This window comes from Anopheles maculipalpis, chromosome X (genome assembly GCF_943734695.1).
Source record: "Anopheles maculipalpis chromosome X, idAnoMacuDA_375_x, whole genome shotgun sequence".
Classification (NCBI taxonomy): Eukaryota; Metazoa; Arthropoda; class Insecta; order Diptera; family Culicidae; genus Anopheles; species Anopheles maculipalpis.
Genome location: NC_064870.1, coordinates 11041079 through 11068205, shown reverse-complemented (window position 1 = coordinate 11068205; position 27127 = coordinate 11041079). Strand labels below are relative to the sequence as shown.

The window sequence follows — 27127 nt, the reverse complement described above, 5'->3', positions numbered from 1 at the left end:
ACACCACGATGCTCAGGCACTTTTATCCCTGATTCCTTTTTCTGATCATTTTTTTTTTTAAATTTCCATCATTGTATTCCTATTCTGGTCCTGTTTGCGTGTTTCCTCTTCCCTCTCCGATTCATAGGCTTAGAATTAAATTTTCAAATCCATGTGGCACACAAAATAAACCAATAAATTAAAATTGAATCAAAATTAAGTCTTTTTACTTTTGAGTGCCTGCAGGAATAAAAAAAGGGTTTTTTTATTTTCCTACTGTGCACGGTCAGCACAAGCTTTCACACCTGTCTACAACCACCTTGAGCTCAATCTAGCAATCGTTAGTTATACAAATTTGCCATAAAGCTAGCTGGGTCTGTCAATTGGGTTGCGAGCAAGAGCAGGATAGAGCGTGTTCTTGTTTTGTTTTCGTTTTTCAAACAAATATTCCCCACTAGCAACAACAACAACAACAGGAGAATTAGCCACAAAAAAGCACTGAACGTGTACGTACTTCGGAAACGAGCTAGGTGTGTTTTTGTGAAAAAAAAACCTTTTGATAGTAAAGGGTGAATTGGACGAAAAAGATAAAAAGCAAGCCAAGCGCACCATGCTTTAGAACGATTGTCCACCTGTCTCACACTTCCGGATGTGCTGTGCGCCCGATGTCCGATTACTGTACGAAAATGGTAAGTTCATTAGCAGACGGTTTCCACAGCAATATGTTGCGGGGGGGCGGTATTTTTTTTTGCGTTGCGCTGCGTATGCTGCGAAGTTGTCGAGGGTTCGGCATTTACGGCGTTTGGTTGGAATTGTGGAACAAACAAACAAAACGCCACCACCAATTTTTGGGATGGAAATTACGAATTTTGCCATCTGTCATCTAAATCTATCGCTTATTTTCCATGGTTCCTGCCGTTGCCACCTGGGTTAGGCTCTTCTGGACGATACTAACGGCAACACGGTCAACATAAACAACCAACCCAGCGGGGAAGCTGGAGGACCCGGGGACGGCTGTACTGTCGGTGGAGGGATGGCACCGGCAACTGGCGATACGGTCACCATGCTCCACTCACCCTCGGCCGATGATCTGAGCCAAAGTTTGTCCGAGTACACGGACGCCGATGAAAGCATATCAGCCCCAACCGAGCTGCTGGCGGAGGTAATCGGATACAAGCTTTAGCTCCCTCCCTTTGGCTTGATCATCTGCTTGGTCATCTCGGACATGTAACTATTTACGAAACTGATTACTGATAGCACGCAAATCGTTTTACTTCCAGTTTCTGTCAGCCATTATGATTCGTGACTATGTAAATGCGCTCAAGTACTGCAAGCAGAGTAAGTGTTACACTTGTAGGCTGACCAGACGTACCGTATTTAACAGGTTTCATTAAAGCGGTCCTTTATTAAAATTACTAAACAAACTTTAATACCTGAAGTATTCTTAAGCGCGATGAATGCAACAAAAAGATGTGTGGCGTTTTAAGAATAAAAAAAAAAAACAATGATAGTAGTTTGACAAAATTTCAATATTGAACGCGAAAAGTTCAAGAAAATATGTCAAACAATACATTCTTTAATGCGAAAAGTTTCTAAATCAGCCAAATACCAGCTAACCATAGAAAATACAGCTTCAGCATCGAAGTAAAAATGTATTCGTACGATTGCTTTGTATAATTTGTAAAACTAGTCTCGTTTTTCATCGACTCCGTCTGGTCAGCCTATGCACAAGTTGTAAAGCAAAATTACCTCGTTTTCATTCCAATTCTCATCTCGCCAGTCCTTCAGTACGAACCGAACAATACAACTGCACGCGACTTCTACCCACACATCCTGTCGAAGATCAGCGAAATGCAAAACAATGAACAATCGGGTGAGAGCGATGAAAACTACAACTTCAACTGCAGCTCACCACTAGCATCGTCCGCCTCGTCACCATCGTCCTGTTCCGTGTCCTCGTCTCCCGCCTCGTCACGCTCGTCCCGTTCCGCCTCCTCCGCGTCATCGTCCTCATCCGGGTGTGACAATATCGACGAGGTTATAATGGTGTGCAGCAGCGACAGTGACGAATCATCCGAGGCGTGCTGCTCCTGTCCGGACTCGATCGGCAACGAGGATGAGGGTGGTGCGAAGGGTGGCGAAAAAAAGGCAGTGAGCCTCGGTGATCCGAAGGTAGAAGCGGCGGGGGGAGCGATCGGACCGACCGGTGGTTCCCGTTCGCTGAGTGACGCCAACACGTCCCAATCGTACTCGAGCCTACTGTTGGAGGATGAAGAAAAGGATCTTACACTGTCGGACATTTCGAACCTAAACATCGAGGAAGATGAAACATCGAACGGTAAGTGGTGGATTATCATTTTTGGATGTCGTACTCTGTTTATTTTCTTCTTTGGCTGCATTTTGCAAGTTACAATTTATGTTTATAACATTTTAGAATCAAAAGCTCGAAATGCTTATCATGTTCGATGGTTCAGTTTTCCTCCAGTTGCGGAACATAAACAGAGTTTGTCACCCAAGCGGTCGATACACGGAAATTGCAGAACTTTTTATTTTTTTTTTGTTTGGAAGAATGCCGAGGAATTACTCTGGATTCGACAGCGATTTCGGGTTTGAATTCGAAGTTAAATCCCCATTAGATTCCAGAGTAATCTGTAGTTTAGGTCCTGAGCAATACGCAGTAACCTTCAGTGGATTCCGCAGCGTACTGAGGTGTAGAATCCGAAAGTACGATTTTTGATAGCACGATTGTTTCAAATCTAGTATGCGATTTAACAGATGAAAAGGATGATAGTATTGGTTGATCGACCAAAATCTGGCAAATCCCATACAAGATTGTACCACGAAATATTGTGCGACTAAGCATTAACTGCAGCCTTAACATAAAAGATTTCTCCGGATCACTCGGGTAGTTGAATCCTATTTTTACACGTCGGTGTGGATTCATGAATCCACTCCGGTGTTCCCACCACTAGCCCTCATGTACAAACTTTTTTTTTTCTCGTTCACTTGTAGATTGTGGTGGATCGCTGGAAAACAGTTACACGCCGCTCGATGTAAGTGGGCCGGTAGTGAAGCCGGCGGTCCCTAGCACGAATCTCGCCTCTGCCACGGTGTTTGCCTCCAGGCTTGTGGCGATGCTACGGGCTAAGGTAATACCGTCCAAGGCGGCAGGTGATTGATTCACTCGCAACGTACCAGGGGAAGGAGGGACAGGTGAAAGCAGACGGACTCGAACGGATGACGGTTTATGTATCGCTTCTCTTTAATTTTATAATAGATCTCAGTACGTTTGGCTTGATGAGTTCCACAACCCTTTCGTGTGCTAAGCTAGTAAGTACAACACAACACTAAATTATGATTCTCGTACAAAAATTCCAAAAACTCTGATACACTGACTATTATATACTATATAGATTTACATATGCTTAGGTGGCACCTAGAATAGTTTATTAGTATTTTTAGTATTTATTTGAAATTATATACATATTTAAGCGTTCTCTACACCAACAGGAGATAGGTTTTTGGAGTGGAGAAAATTTACAAAACAAAAAATCGGCTTTCTATGCTTCCCGTCCAATCAACGTGTTTTCTTCGCGTGCGCGTGCTGGTATTGCGTTCGCTTTTGGCAGTAGAGACATCCCTGTACTGAATGGGTTGATTTGCTAGTCCGAATTACGCTCTTTATTTTTTTTTTCTTCAATTTGTATACCCAGTATATGCAAGCGTGTGTGTGAGAGTGAAACCAACCAACTGTAAACGTGAATATTTGAAGATTCCTGTTGCGATCAAGCAAATCAACGAGATATTGAAGGGAACAAGTAGATCGACCTTAGGCTACATTAGGTACGAACGGCTGAACAAAAAAAAAGGAAAACCTTTGCATACCTAGCAAACAATAAAACCGTAATCCGTAACAATCGTTTTCGTTACACCTTTATTACACCCAGACACACATTGCGTACCAGATCTCTTAAAGACTTAGATGTACCGTACCCATGGTACAGTGTATCCTTCATTCGGGAAAGTGCAACACGCAGTAAACCGTGCGCATGTCGGCATAGAAAAGAAGACAAAAATAAAACGTTTAATCTTCGATACTGCGAAGAAAAATTACGGTATCTAAAGAAACACACCCAAACAAAATAGGGGGTAAACAAACGAAAAAAAAAAGGAAACATATTTTATATTTGTAGTGATATGAGGGTACGTAACTTGTTTTGCCGAACGGAACAGAATAGCCGCAGACAAACAAAAAAAAAAAGAAACACAAAACCAAAAAAGGTACTAACCATACATATTTGTGCACTAGTCATCGTTGTATAATTGTGTGAATAATGAATCGGGATAAAACAACAAATAAAATCAACAATAATTTCTGTGACTTATGTGACTTTATATGTTTTAGTTAGTCTTTTGATGTTCCTGATGGGTATTCGGACGAGAGATCGATCCAATGGGGCCAATTTCATCCATCAGTATTTGGCAGTATTTTTTTTATTTATTTTTTGTGTGTTTCAGATCGGTAGCCCCACGCGGGCGCTCAGTTAACAAGCCTCAGAGGCAGAATGATCCGCCTCTGGGCTTGTACGATCCTCCTAATGGACGTAGTTCGAGGCAGTGACGCCTTTCTAAGGATCATTTTTGAGTTTTGCCGAGCGAATGGTTAAGTAGTACGTTGTTGTATCCAACCTGGTATCCTAGAGATTCATCAAAACCGCAGATCACGCTCTCAAGCACACCCAGGATGGGATGCCCTCTCGTGAAATGATACAGATCCGCGCTAAAAACTGGACCTAATACTTGGATTACGGAACAACTATCAGCGAAACGTCCGAGCACACACCCGGGATAAGGGATCTTTTCACGGGTTAGAGAAAGAAATGTCTCTAAACAAATGTGAATTGCGGACTAGCCTATTAACTGGTTTTTCAACAATATGGCCTAGTCGTCTTTCAGAAAGTAATAAAAAAAGGGTTGAGGAACAGCTACTGCAAGATCTACTCTTTTGCAAGTTCCTATATCACCCACGGATCAGGTCCTATTGGTTACACCATGGGTTGACAGGGTGCTCGAGTAGGTTATCGAGAGGTGTCTCCCCGGTATAGAAGAAAATTATCAACTGATCGAATACAGGGCAGATTGAGGCACGAATAAGAGAGATTGCATTAATTTCCCGTTTCCGTTTAAGATACAGCCCGTAATTTTAGGTTGTTTACATGGACAGAGGAAGCATGTTAGGCCCAAATTAAGATGGTGTGATGTCGTTGATAAGTAAATAATCCCATCTCATAATCCAATCATTTTTTACCAGACCACGAACACACTGCTCAACCTTGGCGACATGTAATGCGCCTTGCATACATCTAGGCGTATTTCGCATAGTGATGAACAAATTTCGCCTGGGGAGGGGGGTCTGGTTGCAAGAGGGGGTGTGGGTGTGTGCATTCTCGAATCTTTTACTGAGTCGTGTGACCCATCCATTAAAAACGAAAAAAAAAATATTTGAAGCGCTCAGATGAGTTCATTCATACAACTTACATAACTGTATTGCAACCGTGTACAGCCATCTTTATCTGCCACTTGACAGCTGTTTGTTATTGTACTCCGGTGCCGATTGCACCATAATATTTTGCTATCACTCGACCGTGTGCGGTGTGCCGGGATTTCTGACCCGGGAACGATGTGTGTGGTGGCCAGCCAGTACGATTAGCTAATCGAAGCATAAGCCCCCTTATCATAAAACCCAGCTACCCCGTACATAATCGCATCGCATATTTGGGAATGCTGTCGCTTCGACATCGATTGGTGGCACTTGGCAGAAGCTGTGAGCGTGAGTACCATGCCCTACCGAAAAGGGTCACCAGCATTGTGTCCACCCGGCAGCACGTCGCTGAAAGCTGCCGGCTGCTGGTGCGCCAGCTAGAGTCCGATCTCGTCCGTCCGGGTGTCCTATCGAGTGGACTGTTTTGGGAGCGACATCGGAAAGGTGGTTACCAGAAGGAGCATCGCGTGTCCACCAAGGAGTCGATCATCAACGGGCTGAAGGAGCTACGCACCGAGTTTGCTCTGTTTCAGCAGGAATGGAAGGAGAAGCTGGAAAGCGATCCGCTCGTTGTGTTCCGGCCGGGTGAGATTGATGTAGCGTTCGGGTTCGAAAAGCAAGCGGATCTGGACCGGTGGGTCGTTACGACGGACCGGGACCACGGGGAAGGCTACTCACAGGCAACGCTCGAGCTAAGTCCGGCCGGGTACGGTTTGTTTCATGGGAAGCTGGAATCACGGGTACCGAAGGATGGACGTATCAAGCGGGCCGGTTACGCCAACATCAAGAGTTTACGCGTTAGGGTAAGACCCGTCCCAACTAGCTTTGGTAACTTGCTCTGCTCACTTTGCTCTCTTTCCCACCCTCCAGAAATCTTTCAAACGGGACGCATTCTACGACTGGAGTCAGTACAATACGCTCGTGCTGAAAGTACGCGGTGATGGACGCTCGTACCTGATCAATCTTACTGCGGAAGGTTACTATGATATTCTGTGGAACGATATCTACCATTACGTGCTGTACACGCGCGGTGGTCCACACTGGCAGATTGCAAAAATTCCCTTCTCCAAGTTCTTTCTCGCGTCGAAGGGCCGGGTACAGGATCAGCAGGGTCCGGTACCGCTTAACCGCATCACGAACGTGGGCTTCTCGGTGGGGTCTCGCGGTGGTCACGAGGGTAGCTTTCGGCTAGAGTTCGATTTTATCGGTTTGGAGTTTGATCCGTCGCATCAGGAAGAGTTTGCGTATGAAATGTACCGTCAGCCGAAATATATTGTAGGAACGTAGGACGGACAAGAGGCGTTTTTGGTTAGAAAGTTGAACTACTTTGCTTAGGAAAGTTGGATGAAATAGATACGCTTATGTTATATTGTATCTTATGAATTGTTTCTTTGTTGTTTTTCGAGGTAAGTAGAGACCTCTACTATTGGATTTTTGTATTCTGGATGATCTTTGACGAGATAGTCAAAAGTGATGTTTTGCAAAGCTGTAGAGGATAAAAAAAAGTCTACTCATATTTTACATATTTTTTTTACTGCGTTGGAAAATGCTTCAAACCTCATAACTATAGATGCACTTACGAAAATCCTTTATCTTTTCATGTAAAATTTCATTTTCAAATTCGATAAAAAAATACAGTTAGTAAGTGTATTGTTTAATGTTTAGTGAACCCTGGCGTGCTATTATTTGAGTTTTGAATGCATCCCCAAGGATATATTTATATACAGTGCCCGTCACATGTGCAGGAACCAAATGAGTGTAGTGAGGGGCCCCAGGAACCAAATGGGCCTTTTTGCGATGTGAGTTGGCTCAAATGCGTCGTGAAATTCCTAAAACCAATTGTTTAAAAAAGTTTTTACATTATTTGGGAGCTTCTTTTACTGCTTGTATTTTTTTAAACAGAATTTGAAGACGAAGTTTTACACGAAAAAATAATGGATTTTCGTTAGTGGCTCTATGATATTTATGATATTTGAAGCTTTTTTTTAACCCGGTAAGTGTGTAATAGTGTGCGCAAAAACATGAAAAAATGTGAGTAAACGTATTTTTATACTTCTACATCATGCCATTACATCGTTTTGATTTTTGCATAATTTTGTGATTTAAAAATAAAAATCAAATGATCTCCTTGGGTTAACGACCTTCTAGGTCTCGTCTACCATCGGATGTCTTACTAGAATTTGCTGATAATCACGGAAAGTCAATCCTACCTAGTGTTGGTAGAATCGGAAGATTCGATCTCTAGGAAGTTCCGAATCGGATTGGATCCGATTCGTATTCCTGTGGGATTCTATACTATTGAAATATACTATAGTCCTCACTGTGGGGAATTTTCAAATGATAAGCAAACGGAAAAGTTTGACTAATAATGAGGATCTAGTTTTATTTATTTACATATTTTGCCGGACCAAAACCTATGCCTACCGGATAAGCCGTACCGAATACGTTACCGAATAAGCGCTTTCGCTTAATTTTTTTGGGATGGGGGAGAATTACGCAAACAACAACGAAAAACAAAATACAACCCCTTCATGTAAATGAGTTGGTGGAGCGCGTGTATGCACGGAGTAACACGCGACTACGATTTTTTGCGCAATATTTGGTACGTGTCCTTGCTGGTGAGGTAGCTAACGGCGGCTGCCACGGTGGTAAACCCGGTCAGATACCACAACCCGTGCAGGTACGGATGGTCAACGTAGCTGAAGATCGGTGCACCTAGCGTGGCAGCAACGGTGACCAGCTGTACGGCAGTGTTGAGCTTGCTGACAAACGTAGGCGCGAGCTGGGCGGTAGCGTGCGTGACGTCAAAGTACCGCGAAAGGGTGCGCTGGAACAAGAGAAAGCGAGAAAAAATGAAATTAAAAATGCCGCTTCAAAGGGAAGGTTAAGCGGGCTTACCGGTTGCGGGAGGCTGATGTAGCGGATGACAAATCCGGCCCCGATCAGAAACACGTCGCGGAAGAGTATCATGGCGGTAAGCCAGAGGGGCAGGAGATCGATGTAGCACATCGCAACGACGAGCGATCCGACCAGCACCTTGTCCGCCATCGGATCGAGAAAGGAACCGAGTCGGCTGGCCTGGCTGGGCCAATGCCGCGCAATCAGCCCATCGGCAAGGTCGGTCAAACCGGCCACGATGAGCATACCCATCGCGAGCCGGAATTCACCCTGCACGATCACGTAGCCAAGGTAGGGCGAAGCAACGATACGCCCGATGCACAGCAGGTTCGGTACGGTAGCAACATTTTCCCGCTCGATCACCTCCTCGACGCGCTCCTTCACCTTGTCCTTGCGCTCGCGTATATCCCGCACCAGCACGTCACGCTTCTCCTGCAGCAGCTGTTTGTTCTTTTGCAGCACGTTCTGCAACAGTTCCGACCCTTCGACCGATTTGACGGCGATTACGCGGGGTTGCTTCTTCTTCAGGTTGGACGTGTAGCGCCGCTGGTAGTTGGTGGCTGGCGCAGAAACAAGCCGGCCGGTTGTATGCTTCCGTCCGTCGGCCCGGTCCGGAACATCGTACGAGCAACTCGCCGATGTGCCGGGTAGATTACGCACACCACGACCGATCCAGCTACCGGACAGTCGGTACAGCGAGCGATGGTACGTGGCGCGTAACAGCAGTTCCGGTACCACCGCACGCAAACCGGAACCGGCTAGCGGTATGCAGTGTGTGCCGAGTGTTAGTAACATCTTTTCCTTACGTGATGGTTTTGTTTTGTTTCACGATCCAGCAACAGGCGAAATACATGCGCGCTCGGCAGTGATTTGATTGGGGCACGGCTGATTGTGATGGCCGCTGGCAGCTCACCGGGCCAATGATTAGATGCACGGCTGACGGGTTCAATGGAAAAACGTAGAACGAACCATATCACACCAGAGGCACCGTGGACACGGTGATGGCGCAGCGGTAAATTGGAATTTAGGGCACACACACACACACAAAAACGCATGCACCCGGGATGTCCGTAGGCCAGGAATGTCGGTCCCGGCTTGTTGAGCAATATCCGTATGTGTGTGTGTGTACTTTTTCCTTCTATCTCCTGATATTTCCACAAAGAAAATAAATAAATCGTTCTGCACTTTGGTCGGCTGATCGGTTTGTTGACAAGTATGGTACTGTTTATTTGGATGGGTTCAGTACTTCATGCAAGAAATAGATGCATTTCATTGCATTTTATCGATTTATTTTCAAACTGTAGATTCATGTTTGTTGCATTAGTATTACTTGCGAGCGTAAAGTGCCCGCGAAAATTATTCTTTTTGAAATAAAAAGTGTATCAATTATAAAACGATGTAGGCAGAGGGTTCGTTACAGATTTGCCCAATTGTCTTCACTGCATCTATCCCAATGCACAGTAGGAAGTTTAGATTGAACTAGCGGACAAAAGTAATAATAATTAACCTTTATTTTTTCATATTTTTATTTTAGGGGTGGCCCGGTGGTATAGGCGGCATAAACGCCGGTCTTCAGACGGCAGGACCGGGGTTCAAATCCCATCCGGACTGTCACCCCGTAGTGAGGACTGACTTTCCTCGCTACGTGGTATTCATGACTCAAGCAATATGGCTAGGCCGTTAATTTTTTGCATCATTTCTCCCTTTTTTTGGCTTTTTGAATAGCTAATGCATTCCTTGGTGACCAACCGCTTTAATTTACACCTGAATAGTCATTTTTTGTAACGGGAGAGAATGTTTTAGAACAGATTCCATGCCTGATCGACATACGGGTACGGGTGAAAATACTTTTGCCAGTCTTCACTTACGTTTGCTTGTGTAATTGCTTGAATTGTACAAAAAATGAGTAATGAACCATTCGTTTGAATTGTTTGGAACCATAACAAATCCTTGAGAATGATCATCCGACACTAAAAAAAGAAAATGTTTTCATACAAAAAGGTACTTGGCGCTTGATACACTAACTGTAAAAATAGATGTTGCAAGCTATGAAAGCAAAAACAAAATAGAAGAGATTTTTTCTCAACTAACTTCAATTACTTAGACAACAAATAGGTTCATCTATAGAAATTTTTATGTAAATAAGATCAACAGATAAAAAGTTATTAGTTTTCTTATAATTGAAAATGCAAAATCATGTACAATATGAAGGACCCTCCCGGGGGTAGGTGGTTATACAAGTAGAGATGTATTTCTGGTTATTGAGACGAAGGCTAACAAGTGGGTTGTTGAGTCTTAGTCCTAACCACGATGAAAGGAATAATTAAATCAATTGCTCAAGCACATATATGTGAAGACTGGCATCGAATCTATTCTTAAACATGCTCCTGCTACAAAAATGACTATTCAGTTGCAAAGTGAAGCGATTGGTTACCAAGAAATAAGTTAATAACTATTAAAGCCAAAAAAAAAAATTTATTCAGAAAATTGAGTTAAGAGTTATGCCTGCACGATAGGCCGTCGTAGATGTAAGGGGTATCAATAAAAAAATAAGTAAAAAATATTAAAAATCAATTTAACAACTTTATTTTTGCACAATTAGGTGAAAAATAAACTGATCTAGACATTCGCTAAATTTCAAGTGTATACGACTTCTATATCAAAAGGAATATAAATAAAATATTAAGGATTTAAAATGCAAAACTTACCCAGGAACGCGGTCATTGACAGTAGGGTTAACACATTTTTGTTATAGCCTTATTTGGTTGAAAATCAATACGTGTAATTGGTTTATCAATCTAAAATCAATCAATCAACTCAATACGAAATTTAAAAATATCTCTTGCTCCCGAGTTCACTCGGTCGTTTTGTTACAAGATGATTGCTAGAAAAGAAATGAAACGTTCCGTTTCATATAGCTAGGGTCTTAACGGTGAATCATATCCGGAGTTGTTCGAATGTCGGTGTAAGTGGGTTGAAACACTTTCGCATGTGTCATTGATGACAATGCAAACATGTCATGATGCAAAAGCACATAAAAGGGAGGACCCACTTGATGGAGGCGCCTGGTACTTCATGAGGATAAAGCAATTTAGTAAGGGTTGCACATGAGCTCACCGCTATATGGATGTGCGTATGCATGGCTAGTTGCTTATACAAGCAACTCGTACCAACGAAATTAGCCTTCCTTCTATCTTAAATCTTCTACAATGTTTAAAAGTGTACAAGAATTTATTTACAAACAATTTCCGTCTACAAACATCTCTGTCAGAATCTTCCCAAGCAGCTGATAGACAGCAACACAAAACATACTTACCCGGCGTGCAGGCAGGAAGCGATCCCAACCATTACAGATAAGCACCGACGCCGATGCCGACCTGGTGCAGCGTTCCTATCGGCACCGGCATCAATAGCAAATGCGGTGAGCGTGCGATGATTTTGTATGTACTTTGTATATATTATTGCTTTATTTCAATGGAAGGTTTCCTACAGTTGTTTTGGTTTTTTTCTTTATTTCTTTCATATTTTGTTTTTGTTTTCTTTTCTCTTTTTCCTAAACTCACTAAAAACAAGTCCGTTAGATAATATAATGTACGATTCGCAAGCTTTCTGCAACAAACCTTGCTCTGCAGTGTCACTTTTTGCGTTTGTGTGTGTATGATTTAGGTTCTCCTGGGGGTTTTGTTTTTGGTCAACGCGCAATTTTCGTTTTTTTCCCACTTTATAGCTTTTACGTTGCATTACGCACTCGTGTTTATCTGTGTGTAAGTGTGTTTGTGTGTTTTAAATATTAAAGTTATTGTGTGTGTGTGTGAGTTTTACATATGTATAAATTTCTATTAATTTGGTTATAATTTTATATGTTATTCTGCTTCTGTTTACCTCTTCCTTATTCCTCTCTGCTCTTTGTTTTCGCTACAAATAACGCTGAAGGAAGCAAACAGTATCGGTACCTTTAAGATGGTGAATAAATTTTTAACTAGTTTACGAGAATATGCTGTGCAGGGCCGAGCCAAGTCCGGCCAGTACGGGAAAGCCTTTTTTGTAGTGGAATTGTGACTTCTTCGTAGTGGTAACGGTAACACACTATTCCCCAACCCCCCTCCATCTCCTCTCTCATTTTTTTAAATTCTTTCTAAGTTGTCGCAAAATTGTCTATCCAAGAATGGTTCCGGGCTCCTGGTTCGCCGAAAGCTCATTTTACAGCTTAATTGATTTTGTTGTTGTTGTGTGTGTGTTGTTGTATAAGTTAGTTGCAGGTTTTGTATTTACTACGGGTGGGAAAAGTGATGTTTACTTACGCAGTTTCATCGCTTTAGTAACGTTTTCCCAAATTGTGATTTTTTTTCCCTAATTTTGCTTCTTTTTTTGTTGCTGAAATGCTCTGAAAGTTCGATTCAGCGATTGCTTCTCGAAACGTAGCAGTTTGCCAACCCTTCCTTCTTGCTCCGTCTATGATGCAGCGGTAGCCATCAAGAATTAAAACAAAAAACAATCCCTATCCGAAAAACACTTTAAAGCGCGAAAAATATAATATCACATTGCACAGTAGTGTTTTTTTTGTGTGGTTTTTGTTGTGTTGGTAAGATATGCCTTTACTAAGGATCGTACGTACTAGTGATGGGGTGGGCTGGTAGTAAAGGCGACAGTGGCGCCATTCTTTACACAGTAGAACCGAAGTTCAAATCCCATCCAGAGCGTTCTCCCATAGTGAGACGGTTCTAGTGATGGTCACAACGGAGCGCGCACCCTCTAAGGTGTCCACGACTTCTCAAACCAAATGGTTCCGAAACCCACGGCTCTGGAACCAGCTCTGAGCCAACCAACGGGAAATAATGAGCGAGCTGGCTCCGGTGCCAGCTCGCTGCACTCATTTCTGAAGCCGATCCGTAGCCAACTTCGGCTCTGTTGCCATTTATTCCATCACGAATACGTACGCACATCGGAGGGTGTAACGAGTTGTAGAATGATGGTGAGAGCCAGTGAAGCCAGGTGGGAACAAGGGTAAAACAAAAATAAATTTTCACAATTAGATATGGCACAAATGCTACGTGCAAAAGCCACCTTTACTAGCGCCGAAGGCCAAGAAGCCTCATAGAGAATGGCTACTCCAAGTACACGTACCAACGTCTCGATGGTGTGGTAACGCATGACGTAACGGTGACGTAACGCTAGTTCGCATAACATTTCACTAATACAGCTAATTGCTAATAAAGCTTTCGGTTGTTGTTCTATTTGTGTTTGGTTTCCAGAAAGTATATCAGTGTGTCCTTTCGTGACAAGCAGTTTGAGGTATCTTAGGAGCAAGGAGGGAAGGATGACACCGGCCATTCTTCACATCAATCCAATACAACTGATGTGAAACTACACCAACAGCTGTGTACTGATGCTCGGTACTGAGCTTGTTACTCAAAACGAAAGCAAACGTTTGTGTGTTTGCTGTATTTGTGTGTGTGTAAGTAGGTGGAGTTTGCTATTTGGAAGAATGAGTTCATGCATGCACACACCCACTCACACACACAAACACACACACACACACACACACACACACACACACACACACACTCACATAAAAGCCGGAAAGATCGGAAAGATCAGCGTGCTATCAAGTAATGTCAACGTAGTGTGATCACAGATACCAGTTCCTCGTAACAAACTTCGAGGGTTTTACAGGAACAGAGCAGAAACTAGGCAAAAACCCGAGAAGCGCGGCGATTTCTGAGAGTTCCAAAAAGGGTTTAGGTTTGTTTGTTTTTCCTACGGAAGGAAACCAAGATCGCTAGTGTGTGTGTGTGTTGGGTACTTCATCTTTAGCTATTTTTTAGTTTACAGTACAGTTACATCGCTAAACGCCGCACCCGTGTGCCACTGGCGTGCTTTGCTGCTACAAGGTAGTGTAGTACGTCTATTCTTAACGCTAAAAGAGCATTGTGTTTTTTTTTCTTCTTTGTTTGGGAAAATTAATACTTAAACAGCCTTTCGTAACAGTTTCCTTTTTTTTCTTAGCTATAGTATCCTACGGTTTTAAAAAGGTACGATGAACGAAGGAGTACACCTGGGCACGGGACTCTCGGTGACCAAGATGATGGTCTCGGCCGGGGGGAAAAAGACAGGGAGAAAACTAAAGGAAAGATTTTTTTTCTGTTCGATTATCCGCTAGTACTAGTAGGGGTTTGTTTTAAAGACAGCCGAAACAGCTGACGCTCTGACACCTGATACCTTTTGGGAAGCTGGTTAGGTAACGAAGCGATTTCGGACCTCAGTCGTCAAAAAGCTACGCTCTATATGCTATGCTTCTATAAACGGTACGGTGAGTGACAGCATGACCTCCCCCGTTACGCGATCATCCAACAAGAATTGTCTCAATTTTGTTCTATCTACTGGTAATAAGTAGCAACGTTAGGAATTCCTATTCCCCGTGCATCACTAGGCTGCCTATTGTATTGTATTTGGAGCCTTCTTGTCACGTTTACCGGTTACAGGTGCATCTGTGGAAAGTAAGATAGAGAGAGAGAGAGAGAGAGAGAGAGAGAGAGAGAGAGAGAGAGAAATGTTGTCATTAGTACACTGCCTAGAGCATTGCCATTCAATCAGCTAAGTAACCTTGATGTGACGTTTTGCTATATCCAGTCCCCATCACTACTATCAGCAGCCGCGATCCCGTATCGTGGAACTGGGTTCTACTGGTGTTCTACGAGCAGCTGTACGCAGATGGTTGAGATCATTTGACATTTGCTGGTCTCATGCCACCGGTCAGAAATGCTGGGGTTTCATCGTGTATGGTTGTGTATTCTGTAGCAGTTGTTACTGCGGGTCTTCTTAAGCAAATAAAAAAAAATCACGTTCAGGCACCTCACTCGATCACTCACGTGTCGAAACTTTCGCGTTATTGTGTGCTGGAAAAACGGAAGAGACGAGACCCACCAACTGTCCTGCCTAATGGAGCATGGCTGACGTCTTACTAGAGCAATGCGAAATGGGAAGCGCAGTTTGTGTGACCATTCTGTGTTATCGCTAGCTATATGTATGGCTTTAACAAGCGTACACGTGTCCTATCAGTAAAGTTGTTATAGGATGCTTACTTCACCTTGTTTTGATCTAGTTCTTGTCTCTCCCCGGCTGACGTAGACGATGGTGGCAAGAACTGAGCTTGTGTTGAGGAAGCCTGAATGAGTGTTGGTGTGTGTGTGTCTGTGTATCTTGACGTTGACCTAATGGCGGGGAGCTGCTTGGTTCTGCACAATTAATTCCAATTACCCAGCAACAGTATTACGTAACAGGCTGCCCTTATTACGTGTTTTGCTGCTATCGTTCGCAAACTCCACGCTTCGTTTGGACGATAGGTTTAAACTAGTTTATCGAAGGTGCACTTTAACACGCTGCAAAAATCACACCGTTTCGAACGGATTGATCGAATCGAATATACCGAATTGACGGACCGCAGGACTCTACGTGCATAATGCTGCCCCGCTCGGCGATCAGCACCGGGAATGGCTGGAGCACACTGTTGAGCTAATGATGCTGGTTTTGTTGTTGTTGCTGCTGCTGCTGCAGGTGCAAGTCATAGCTCTAGGTGTGACCCGTTTATGGAGTCTATGTTGAGCGCTGAGGTATAGTTGAGTCCGTTACACTCTGCCCGCTGCATCCATTCGATGTCCCGTATGGTGGCCTGGTGACGAAAGGTGACGACAAAACACTTGTTATTTGCTTTTATTAAGAGCGATAGCTCTTCAACACCAAGAGACCACATTCAGTGGCGTACTTCGTCCTTGGGAGGCCAGCGAGAGGAAGTGTGGGCCCCCCTGTGCCTTTTCTGGCCGTGTGAGCGAGCGGGGGAGGGGTAAGGGGTAGTGTGGTTGGGTGGCCACTATCCGTCACACACAGGTCACAGGTCCTCCAGACCGTTAAACTACCCACTGATCATATCTGTGGGAGCTCTATGTAAAATGTCTTAATAGCTCAGTTAAAGTCAGTGACAAACCAATTCTCCGGACGGCTCTGCAAGGAAGTGATGCTCTATTTACAGTGTTTACGTTGACCTTTTCTCGTTCCTTCTCGGTGGTCAAATAGATCCCTGAGAGTTTTAAAATGTGACAAAAAAATGCAAACTCCGACATTACTGTGGACACCACAATCCTCGACACCACAATTAACGCGATTGCAAGACCCGATTTTCCTCGCAAACTAGTTCATCCCTAGCTCGTCTAACCTCAGGTCTCTTGTCTCGTCCGTGTTCGTAAACATGTGCTTTCGCCGTCAGGTGGATGCTCTCTGTAATGACTTTAAAGCAGCATTCGACAATATTTCACCTTGGCCCATCTACTAGCCAAACTGGATAGACTTGGCTTGGCAAGTCCTGTTCTGGCTTAGTTAAGATCTTATTTTTGCGACTTTATCAAGTTAGTCTTCAGGACTCCTTTTCTGATGTTTGATATTCATATTGATCGATTGATTCTCTGATCCCTGACTGATTCTCACATCCCGACTAAGCGGACGCGTTATGACTACAATGGTCTTTTTGTTAGAGAACTTAACTGTAACTTTTTTGATCTCGTCTTCGTGCTTACTCTTCCTTATCTTTTCATTAAAGCAAATTTTAAGTGACATTGTGAGGCCTTCGAGGCAGACATTTGTTTATAAATAATTAGTAAATTCAAAAATAAATACAGTGACCACCAATAAAATAAGACCACCAGCTATTGCACATATGGCCCAGATATTTTTTCTGCAAAATTTAGTTGAACCTTTTGAAACCACGTTCCTGTCCGTGGATGAATCATGGAATCGGTTGTTAGTCGCTTTTTCGTTTCTGATGAAATAATGCCTAAAGCACACAAGGTCATTAATCCCGGGGTAATGGGTATCCCTTCATTACATGTTCCAACTCTAGAATTGGTTGAAGGGTGTTCTAATAAAAAAGTTAGATTTTTTTTTGGGTTGAAAATTTTGAAAAACTTATTCCAGTTTTTTGTTATTATTGCACAAGTATTAATGAACTTTTGGACCTCTTGTATGAAATTCTTTTCACCGCGAGAACTCTGGTGAACTCGCCCCTATTTAATGCAAATGCTCAGTCTATCATTGCTTGCTTCGGTAAAGTACTGGGCGCCTCCAGCAACATCCATTATATGCGAAAAATTACCATAATTTCTACGGCTGCCTAATGCTGGATGGGAATCCTTCTAAAAATATGTTACTTATGCGCAATATAACTTCCTCTGGTTGTGTCATGCGAATTGAAAAAAAAATCCTCCAATGGTGTAATAGCGCAAGTCCTCAAGTAAATAGCTAAACCTCAAATTAGTTTCCTCCAATGTCTTCATGCACTGATGTGCACTACGCTTTTCAATATTGCAAACAGTGAAGCATACTAGAGAGAAGAATAAAAAAAAAAGAGTTAGACCAACAACTTCTACCATGCATGCCGTCTACAGTAGAATGTATGCAAGCTTTTGTTGCTTTCTTTCTAATGCTTGCCGCAGCAGAATTTGTAATCAACGCGTGCAGTACGGTTCGCTGGTCTGTTGCGGGTTTACCATAGAAACCTTGACACATCTCGTATGCCCGAGCTAAATTGCTAGCGTATTGATCGAATTTCCATCACCTTTCACTAGCACTATACACATCCAGGAGAAACTAAAGAACACACACACACAAGGTTGGAAAGAAGGGTTGGGTTGGAAGGGGTTGTGCGGTGCTGCATCATTGCACCCACATGACTGTCCGTGACTTACCTGGTGCATAGAGTAAACGGCAACCACCACCAGGACGTGCATGATGTTATGCGAGTTCAAATAGATGTCAACACTTCCGGGAAACCATTTCTCGGGGATATGCATCGCTCCAATTACTCCACCCACGGCAGACACGGCATCCTGTCGGGATTGCAAATGCTATTATAGTGCCTTACTTTTTTTGTTTTAGGTCTTCCTTTTCTGCGTCAGGTAGGTGGGTCAGGTTTATGTTTTCATTGGAAACGGACGTCATATTGAGACGAGCGAGGTAATGTAGGGTGGATGGAAACGCTCGATAATGATACAAAGTGAAACAAATGAAATTATACATTTACGGTGCACGGAAAACGCAATCGGGTCGAAGAACGGTTGGCTGGCAGACCATCAGTGGAGCATAAAAAAAAAAATCCTTATGCCGATGTGCGAGTCGGTTGCTGATGGACACCGTAATAATGCATTTGGCCATCGTTGTCCTGACAGCAAACCCCTTCCCTGTGGGTCGACTGTTAGTCCTCGCAACGTCCTCGGACAAGCAACAGCAACAACAACAACAACAAAAAGCAGATACATTTCTATTCCCATACCATACAGGTTTAGTATCGCCCACGTGACGCGTGATTCCTTGATGAATGTGCGCGTGCCGTTACCCGGTCCGTTACAAGGATATCATAACAGATGATTGCAGGTTGATTAGCAGGTTAGGTTGCGCGAGCGAACACGACCACTCCATATCGATTACAGCTTCACCCCACCCCAAGCACGGCAGCTGCCGCAAGTTCGCCCGGACGGGAACCCCGAGGCACCGCAGTGTGGACGGGCGGGACCGGTGATCATGGCAGCCATAACATTTCAAAGACCGATTAAGGTCGTTAGTAATTGATGGACTTTCTATCCACTGGCTCGCGACGAGACCCAGCACTTTCGCTCTGTTGGATCCCGGCTGGTCATTTGCTTTGATTAGAAGCTGCCCAACAATATCTCCCGGGGCAGGTTGATGAAGGCGAGGGTGCACACAACTTTTGCTCCCGCCCCAGGCTCTTTATCGTGGGCACTGCGCGCTGTGGGCGGGCAGTTCGTCGATTGCCGTTGGAAACTATCATTAGTATGCATTATTTATCACCATCCGTGTTGCTCGCTCATCACGTTTCCGTTCCGATCTTCGTGCGCTGCACACGCTTAAAGAGCTATGTCCCCTTCGGGGTATCGGATTGTTGTGTGAAAAAAAAGTGAGGTTAGCTCGTTAAAAATTAATTCCTGCGACTGCATCGGTACGGTAGATGGGTGTGGGCAGCAAAATACATTTCATTTGAAAACTTCCAATCATCAACGGTACCCACCTACCAGACTCGTCTATCAATAATGGACATCACATAGCAAAGTCGAGCAAAGTAAAGAAGGAGGCGTAACATACAAAAAAAAAAAAACAACTTAAAATAGCGACACAGAAAACAGGGAGTCGTTGCAGTCGCATTCGCACTGCACATCAACCGGAACCGGAAGTTAATTGTGCTTACCGTTCACGCGTAACCTGAACCCCCCCCCCCCCCCGTTTCCGTGAGCGCACGTGGACGTTGGCAGGAACACTGTACCTTGCCCGGTTACTTACCTGTAGAAAGACGTGGGTGAGTGAGGTAGGATTTCCGCCACCGAGCTTCGAGATTCGCAGCAACGTGAGCATGATTCGCATGCTGAACGGCAGCAGAAAGCATAACCGACGCTGCCAAGGTGATGAAGCCGTCATTGCCTGCGCAGTGATAGTAAAGGATGTAAGGGACGAAAGGCAAAGCGAAAAACCGTATGGAATCAATGTAGGGATTCAGTAACAGGCGAGAGAGAGAGAGAGAAAGAGAGATCTAACCTATACTAGAACGTACCTTGTAGAGGCCCCAAATGCACAGCAGCGAGTAGGAAATGATGAGCAGCCATTTTAATGGAAAGTTTAAACAGTACACCGTTGCCGTTACCATCGGTAGCGCTCCTGTTGATGGTCGTTGCAAGGCGAAAGGTATTAAAGGACATTATTTCAACAGACCGTTCGACACGTGATCGCCATTTCACTTCACTGGTACAGGGACATTAAAACACATCTGGTCAGATTATCGGATATCATCCGGCCATTTTGGAGATTGGAAAGTGGCTTAGTACTGCCAATTTTGATGCTGGTCTTAGTACTCTTCTGGGATTTGCATGGACATCCGTCTGACCACAGATGGCAAACGGTGATCTATTGAGGGTGGTCGCCTCCACCGAGCCGAGATGATGCCCGTGCCAGATGAACGTTTAACATCCCTAGTTAACGAGTGTAGATCACGCGATGTTACTGATACGTCGCGAAGGTACACACCGGTGACCTTGATGCGTCTTCCATGGTTTACTGTACGCTATTGCTTGTACCGTTTGTTAGTCATCCGCGTAAGGTACTGGTTTGAGTGTGAGATGTTCCGTGGTCTAGATAAAAGTGGTAGCAACTCTTGTCTATGCCATCACAAACCGCTCAAACACTACCCCAAACGGAGAACGTGTGAAAGTGTATCAAAACACGCGAAACGGTCCAAGTAACGTACAGTTTCCTTCTTTTTTTTTTGTTGGAAAGCAATCCCGCACACGTGCCAACAATATTGACATACACACTTTGCAGTTAATCGTCGCGTAGCGTGGTAGACGTAGTGCAGCAAGCACCTACCGCTACCTGCTCCGAGACGACTCAGAGACGATCGACGGCTTACCGAAACTCTGACTGATCCATATGCCGAGCATGTCGAGCTGCAGCAACCGGTAGTAGATGCCCTCGCCGTTCTCCAGGTTCATAAACAGATGGTAGACGAAGCTGCCGCACCACGGTGCAACGGAACCGACCAGATGACACCACGACAGAAAGCGATAATCTTTCTCCCATGGCATCATTGCCGGCACTGTTGCCAGGATGTAGACAATTGGAATGCCTGCAGCCGGGTCCATTGCGCGGCGGGGGTTGTTTTTTTTTTTTTACACATCCCCGTTGGGGAATCGAAAGAGAAACAGAGGTAAGATCACAGTTAGTCGCGATGTTTGGCGGTGATGGAAGAGAGAGGTGTGTAAAGAAGCAGCTAGACCTAAGCACACTACATTGTTTGGAGATACAGTGTTGGATCAATCTTGCCGTTCAAGAGACTTCGTTTGAACACTAGTTACCAGGACGTCAGGGAGTTTGAGTTTGATAGTTGATTGTTGGGTTGATTGGATGACTTTGACGACATTTACAGTTTGATAGTTGATCGTGGCGTAACACTAGCGCTGTATACTTACAGGAACCAACCACAGTCTTACAGCGACATAACACAATATACTACCCTACTCAGCAAGTGAATTTAATTTGCATTTTGGAACGAAAACCCACTTACCGTGTGTGAGAATATTGATGGTTTCATTGTGTACGTAGAACAGGCTGCTCAGGCAACCCTTCACACCCTGCAGTGGCCGGTATCCGGTGAGCACGTACGGGTTAAACTGCAGATGCTGTGGCATATCCTTCCATTCGAGCAGATCGGCCGGTGGCGTCAACATGCGGTGCACCTGCTTGAGCAGCGTCGTCGAACCGCTGGTCGTGGTCCCGGACGTATCAGACGTACCGGTGGTCGCCGGTACCGGTTCCGGGGCCATTGCCACCGGTTCGACCGTTGGCGTAGGCTCCACTGTGCCGGTTTGGTGTGCGTATGTGCTTCCCGCCTTAAGACTAGTGCGCCCGTCTATCTGGCGCGGTACAGATTATCTAATGGACCTCGCTGTAACAGTTGTTGTGTACTTGTTGTTTAGGTCGCTGTAGTTAGGCGGTTTCGGTTGGTGTGACTCGCTTATCTCTCCACACTGCTTGCCGACGCGTGACCGGCAGTGTCCTGTCACTGTCTGAATGCGTTCTAGAATGCGTTCACCGCGAATGCGCTGGTCATCAAGCCGGACCGTTGTTGGGCGATGATAGTGTTGATAATGGTGCAGTGACTGTATTGTCCAAACGGTCGGGATAACGTGTCCGCGAGATTGCGCGCGCTGAGAGCCGAACCTCGGTGTTTATCTCTCGGTTTGCCCGTTGATGCTCACGCGGTAAAGATGGCTTCTTTGCATCCAGCGAATGCTTTCGATATCGCACCTGCTCGATATTCTCTACTTAGATGTCTCTCACACTATCTCTCTATCTCTCTCTTTCTCTCTCTCTCTCTCTCGTGGTTGCTTCTCTTGCTCGTGTTGGTAGTTGATTTCCTCAACGAATCAGCTCAACCTTCACCGAGCGCATGGTTACGTCCGTTACGAATCTGTAGCCGTTCCCGAAACCGCGCCACCTACATGTTTATTTATGTAATCGAGAGATTATGTCTATGCGAAACGGGTTGGTTCGGGGAGCAAAAAGAAAAAAAAAAAACGGGGCAAAATGTTGGTTAAGTTCGGCCGTTGCAAAAACAAACCTTCATCCCAGTATCCCGCTTGCGGTAACGCTGTGTAAATCATCAAACACGCGGTAGACCATGCACCTTGGCACCCAATTTTCGTACGTGTCTGGCATACAGATTGGAAACAAAACACAGTTTCGGCAGAAGTTTGTGCAGTAAAACATGGAGGAAAAGCAAACACGGCGGCTTCACTAACCGTTGCGCCAAGAGCTTAGTACATCACGCTTAGTATATATACACACACATGCGTTAATTCCCTGCTCGTTTGACGAAAGGGTTCTCTCTCTCTCACACACACACACACGCTCGCCTACTGCTATTTGTTTCCTGCCTGTCGTACTACCAGGGAAGCGTATATTGTTGACATTAAAAAGCGTTAAAACGCTTCAGCTCGACGATCACGGCCCCATGTGTCTGCCTAATTAGCATCATTTCGCACACCGTTCACGTACTCGTAAATTTTACGCACACCCCCCCCCCCCCCGAGTGCGGTAACCTGACCATGCCGCTGTACATCTCGACGGCTTCAGGGATCATCTGCACCAGATGATCGCAACGTTTCGCACAAACCCGCATTTTAAATGTGGGTTCCAAAACGGTATGCCCTTTTTGCTGACATAGGCCGTTGTATCGTTGCTACGGGCCACTGTGTGACTGTATCGGAGGGGTCTGTCAGTTGGACGGTTTAAAATAGATCAAAAATGTACTGGCACCGTGGTCAACCCCAATCGTGGAATGGAGCGAGTAGAAGGCATCGGGAAGGTAAAATTGCGGGCAGTCGTTTAGGGTGCTAGTAGACTAAAATTGCGCTCCTTTTCCTCGCGTCCTCCTATACCTCTCACTCTCTCTCTCTCTCTTGGCTAGGAAGCAAGGAAAAGCATAATTTTCATCAGCGCTCACGTGCTTGATCGTTTTGTTGCCAGACGCAGACCACTCTGGGTCGTGTGCTCTCGCGTGACTCGAACAACCGGCCTAGGCAGGTACGCGTACGCGTGACATTTTGGAGGGCGAATTCCCCAAACCCTGTACGATATGAGTCATTTTTAAACGCGTTGGCAACAATATTTGCTAAAACACTACTATCCGTGTGTGATGATGTGTTGCGTGTGTGAGGACCTCCTAACAAAAAAAAAAACCGACATGTTCGGCCATTTGTTTGTTTTAACTTGGGTTGGATGTCGCCCTTACGCAGGGTGTACCAGGTCAATAAAACGCATGCATAGTTCTCGAACCCCTATTGCTCGCCTACCTTCTAGCTTCTCCGCTCAAAAGGCCAAGAATTGGGAAGTCTAAAAACACAACAAAACCTAAAATCCCATCCCACACCGTTTTGCTTGGCACATGCCGCGGACCGTGTTTGCAAATGGCAGCCTAATTCTTTACATAACACGCACCGAAATCACAACTTGCGACGGCGTGGAGTCGGGCGTTGTTTGGTAAAGGGGCAGAGACAAATAAACACACACACACACACACACATGGTCTGCTCTGGTTGAACTTTTGAACATTACTTCCGGTCGCGCTAGTCGTACGTGCTGTGGCGGCTTGTGCGATTCGGACCTATCCTGCCGAATGTACTGAGCAGCTACGTTTCCATTTGGAGAATCGAACCAGGTTGACCGATTCGCTAGTAAAAAAGGCAAAAACGAAGCTATTTCGGTAAGAGTGTGGAACAGTTTTCGGTGTCTTAATTACACCACATGAGTCAATCCCGGCACTGCAGCAACAACCGTCGTCGTCGGCAGAGCGACGTTGGTGGTTAAATGATGATGATTGAAGCTTTTTTTGCCTGCCTTGTTTGACTTTCTTTGATTTTCTTTATCGCCTGATAGAGGCCTACGGCTCCAGCTCGGTTTGAATGTTACGCTTGGATATGTGGACATGAGGCAGTGTTGGGACACGAACGCACATACACAATACTCACACACATACACACGCACATTTTCCTTTCATTATTTTGCACGGTAAGATCAGATGAAAAGGATTTTGTGGACCTCCCGGAGCCCCTAGCCCGCCTGGACCAGGTTGTATCATGGAGTTGAGTTTGTATAGAGTTGAGAAAGTTAGGCTTCTCGTTGACGCCACCAGTCCACACTCTCAGTCCAAAATGGGTCCAATTATTTTACTGCACGGGTTTTTGCTCAAGGTGCTGATTTTGAATTGATTTAAACACGGTACACGTGCTGTGGTTGCTGCAGGTGCTTTCAAGCGTTTTCCCACACACACACACACACTCACATGGTTACCTGGTCGTGCTCGTTGACGCTCTCTCGGACACGCTCTCGCTCTCCTTCGGTGTGGATTGTGTCCGGATTTTGGGGAACGTTCTGGCTGTCCTTAGCACACAACAACCATGGGGTTGTAAGATGGGCCGTTGGAGCATGTACTGCAAAGTGACATGCGGTCTGGTTTGCCGAATGAGAAGCTTACTACTTTCGCTGCTGATGGCCGCCACACGTCTCTAGTCGAACAATCGAATATTTTGGGGACATGTTCGTTACAGTACAAACTTTGATCACGTTCCGCCCCTGGGCTCGGGACTTCGCTCAGTGGGCTATGGACGACTTTAATGGCGGAAGAATGGTTGTAAATACTGTTGGTCCACCAAAGCCCGAACGGGGATGCACAGTATATCCTAGCGTATAAACACACACACACAACACATACACGAACACACACACGAACACACACACGCACACATCCGCGGACAGGACTAGATCGAGCGACGGACGGGAGTACACTGGATCCCGATTTGCCGCCGTATCCGTATTTTCCGCACTTTCCACCTGGCAGGATCCTGTGCGCTCCACCACAATTGCTTCCCCCGTATTATAGGGTCGGCGCGCCTAACGCGTCCATCGTGTTCAGATCGTGCGCTCTCAGCAGTAAATTCGGTTTTCACACCACGCTCGTCTCTGTCGCTCCTGCATCGGTACGGTCGGTTTCTTTACCCTGACTGCGGGGTACCAACCGAAACCGCACCCCATCCCAACAGCTCCCCACCCGGTGCCCGGTGAATTTTCCACACAGGAATCAATATCGCAAAAGAGTGCGGGGAAAGAAAAACTCTCTTTTTTCGCCGAACATGTTCTCGTGCGACTAGTTTGCTTTCTCTTGCCTTCCAATATCCCCTGCATCTGGTCGAACCACCGCCACCGCCACCATACCCATCCACCCGCAAACCATCCACCGGCAGCATTTGCACTGGTGAGCCGTCATGTGGTCGTCAGTGTTTCCTGCTGCCGGTTTTTGGGAAATTCCAAGCTCACCGTTTTTGCCAGCCCTGGTGCGCATGAGCATGGTCCGCTGCACGCCGTACCGGTTCCACCGTGCCGCAATAGTGTTGGTGTGTATTTTTTTTTCAATTCTGATTCCGTTTGCGTTGAACTGCAATGCTCCCTTGCCACATTGGGGGTTGCCGTTTGGTAGCTTGGTGTGTGGGAATTGTAGGCGAAATTTAGAGTTGCTGAAGAATGAGCGCAAAATGGTATTTTCATATACAAACCTGTACCAGCCGTTCGGTGGTAGGAAAGAACCGTACAGCGCATACGCTCGAGAGAGGAAGAGCGTGCGTGCATTTGAGAGATGGAATGAGAAGTATGAAAATATGTGGTAGCGAAGAGAGATTTTCTGTTGGTTGAATTAGAAAAAAAATGGTTTGCAAAACGTGAACTTAAACTAATTTAGAATGCCTTTTGGGTTTAGCACTCACGCGTGCAACGAGCAACGGGAGCAGTAAAAAATAACTATTTTTTCATTTGAATATACACAAGAATCCTTCCACTCTACAAAAACTGTAACAAATCCTTTAAAGAAACCATACAAATTATTTTGTTCGTGCAAATTTTTAAACTAACCGTTTTATTTGAATCAACAGTCACCCGGTGCAGCTTCTGCCGCTGACACATAGGTGGCGCGTACGACCAAATGTACGAACGGTGTCGGTTACGTCTTGCTCAAATAAGACCGGAAATATTAATTATTTTCCAAACTAAAACCACTACGAAAAGCTGTTTGTATAGTGTAAAACAGTGTAACATATGTTTATGTTCCGACAGAAGTGTGCTTGCTTTGGGAGCTTTAAAATGCATTGTATAAACTTCGATTTCACAATCTTCTTCTTGGCCTGCTCAGGGTTAAGCAGGTGGCAAAACAAAGCCAGATCACCAATTCGTTTTCCGGAGAATCGGTCTAGGGCTGGCTCCGTTCTCTTTTTCGGGTGTAAAATAAAATCTTCTATCTGGAATTACGAATAATAGTAACAAAATAAATAAATCACACGAATTAATAACTAATTATTTATCAGAAAAATTATTGTCTGCAGCTAAAAATACCAAAATATACGAAAAAAGGAATAAAATAAAGTATTATAATAACTGCTATTTGGGTGAATCTGTCATGCCGCCGAGGCGAAGACGCACCCGCGATTGGCATCTGTCACTCGGCTGTCAAAACTGTTCAGGCAGCGGAAACGGTTTTTCGCAATTCAACTAAGCAGGCCTTTTTTATTCGGCTCAATCTTTTATTTCTCAATTTTCTGCCGTCTCAGAGGG

At 44.9% G+C, this 27127-nt stretch overlaps 5 protein-coding genes across 5 annotated transcripts in view; 3 read left to right on the top strand and 2 right to left on the bottom strand.

Annotated features, from left to right (window-relative positions):
* The window catches only part of LOC126557838 (vacuolar protein sorting-associated protein 4), a 175222-nt gene that overhangs the window by 14896 nt on the left and 133199 nt on the right, over positions 1 to 27127 (top strand). The gene's annotated exons all lie outside the window — the stretch shown is intronic.
* Positions 645 to 3158, top strand: LOC126563293 (mucin-21). Its single transcript, XM_050219927.1, has 5 exons — positions 645 to 668; positions 914 to 1141; positions 1260 to 1317; positions 1760 to 2317; positions 2992 to 3158. The coding sequence occupies exons 1-5, from the start codon at positions 645 to 647 to the stop codon at positions 3156 to 3158; spliced, it is 1035 nt and encodes a 344-aa protein (XP_050075884.1).
* LOC126559221 (complex I intermediate-associated protein 30, mitochondrial) lies at positions 5761 to 6808 on the top strand. Its single transcript, XM_050215350.1, has 2 exons — positions 5761 to 6324; positions 6392 to 6808. The coding sequence occupies exons 1-2, from the start codon at positions 5761 to 5763 to the stop codon at positions 6806 to 6808; spliced, it is 981 nt and encodes a 326-aa protein (XP_050071307.1).
* LOC126558957 (probable cardiolipin synthase (CMP-forming)) lies at positions 8095 to 9214 on the bottom strand. Its single transcript, XM_050215052.1, has 2 exons — positions 8420 to 9214; positions 8095 to 8348 (listed from the first exon to the last, which is right to left on the bottom strand). The coding sequence occupies exons 1-2, from the start codon at positions 9212 to 9214 to the stop codon at positions 8100 to 8102; spliced, it is 1044 nt and encodes a 347-aa protein (XP_050071009.1). The 3' UTR covers positions 8095 to 8099.
* On the bottom strand, positions 15913 to 21823 carry LOC126559231 (progestin and adipoQ receptor family member 4). The gene is made up of 6 exons (XM_050215362.1): positions 21534 to 21823; positions 20880 to 21095; positions 20028 to 20131; positions 19760 to 19897; positions 18154 to 18294; positions 15913 to 16088 (listed from the first exon to the last, which is right to left on the bottom strand). Exons 1-6 carry the CDS (start codon positions 21790 to 21792, stop codon positions 15981 to 15983), a joined length of 966 nt encoding a protein of 321 aa, XP_050071319.1. The 5' UTR covers positions 21793 to 21823; the 3' UTR covers positions 15913 to 15980.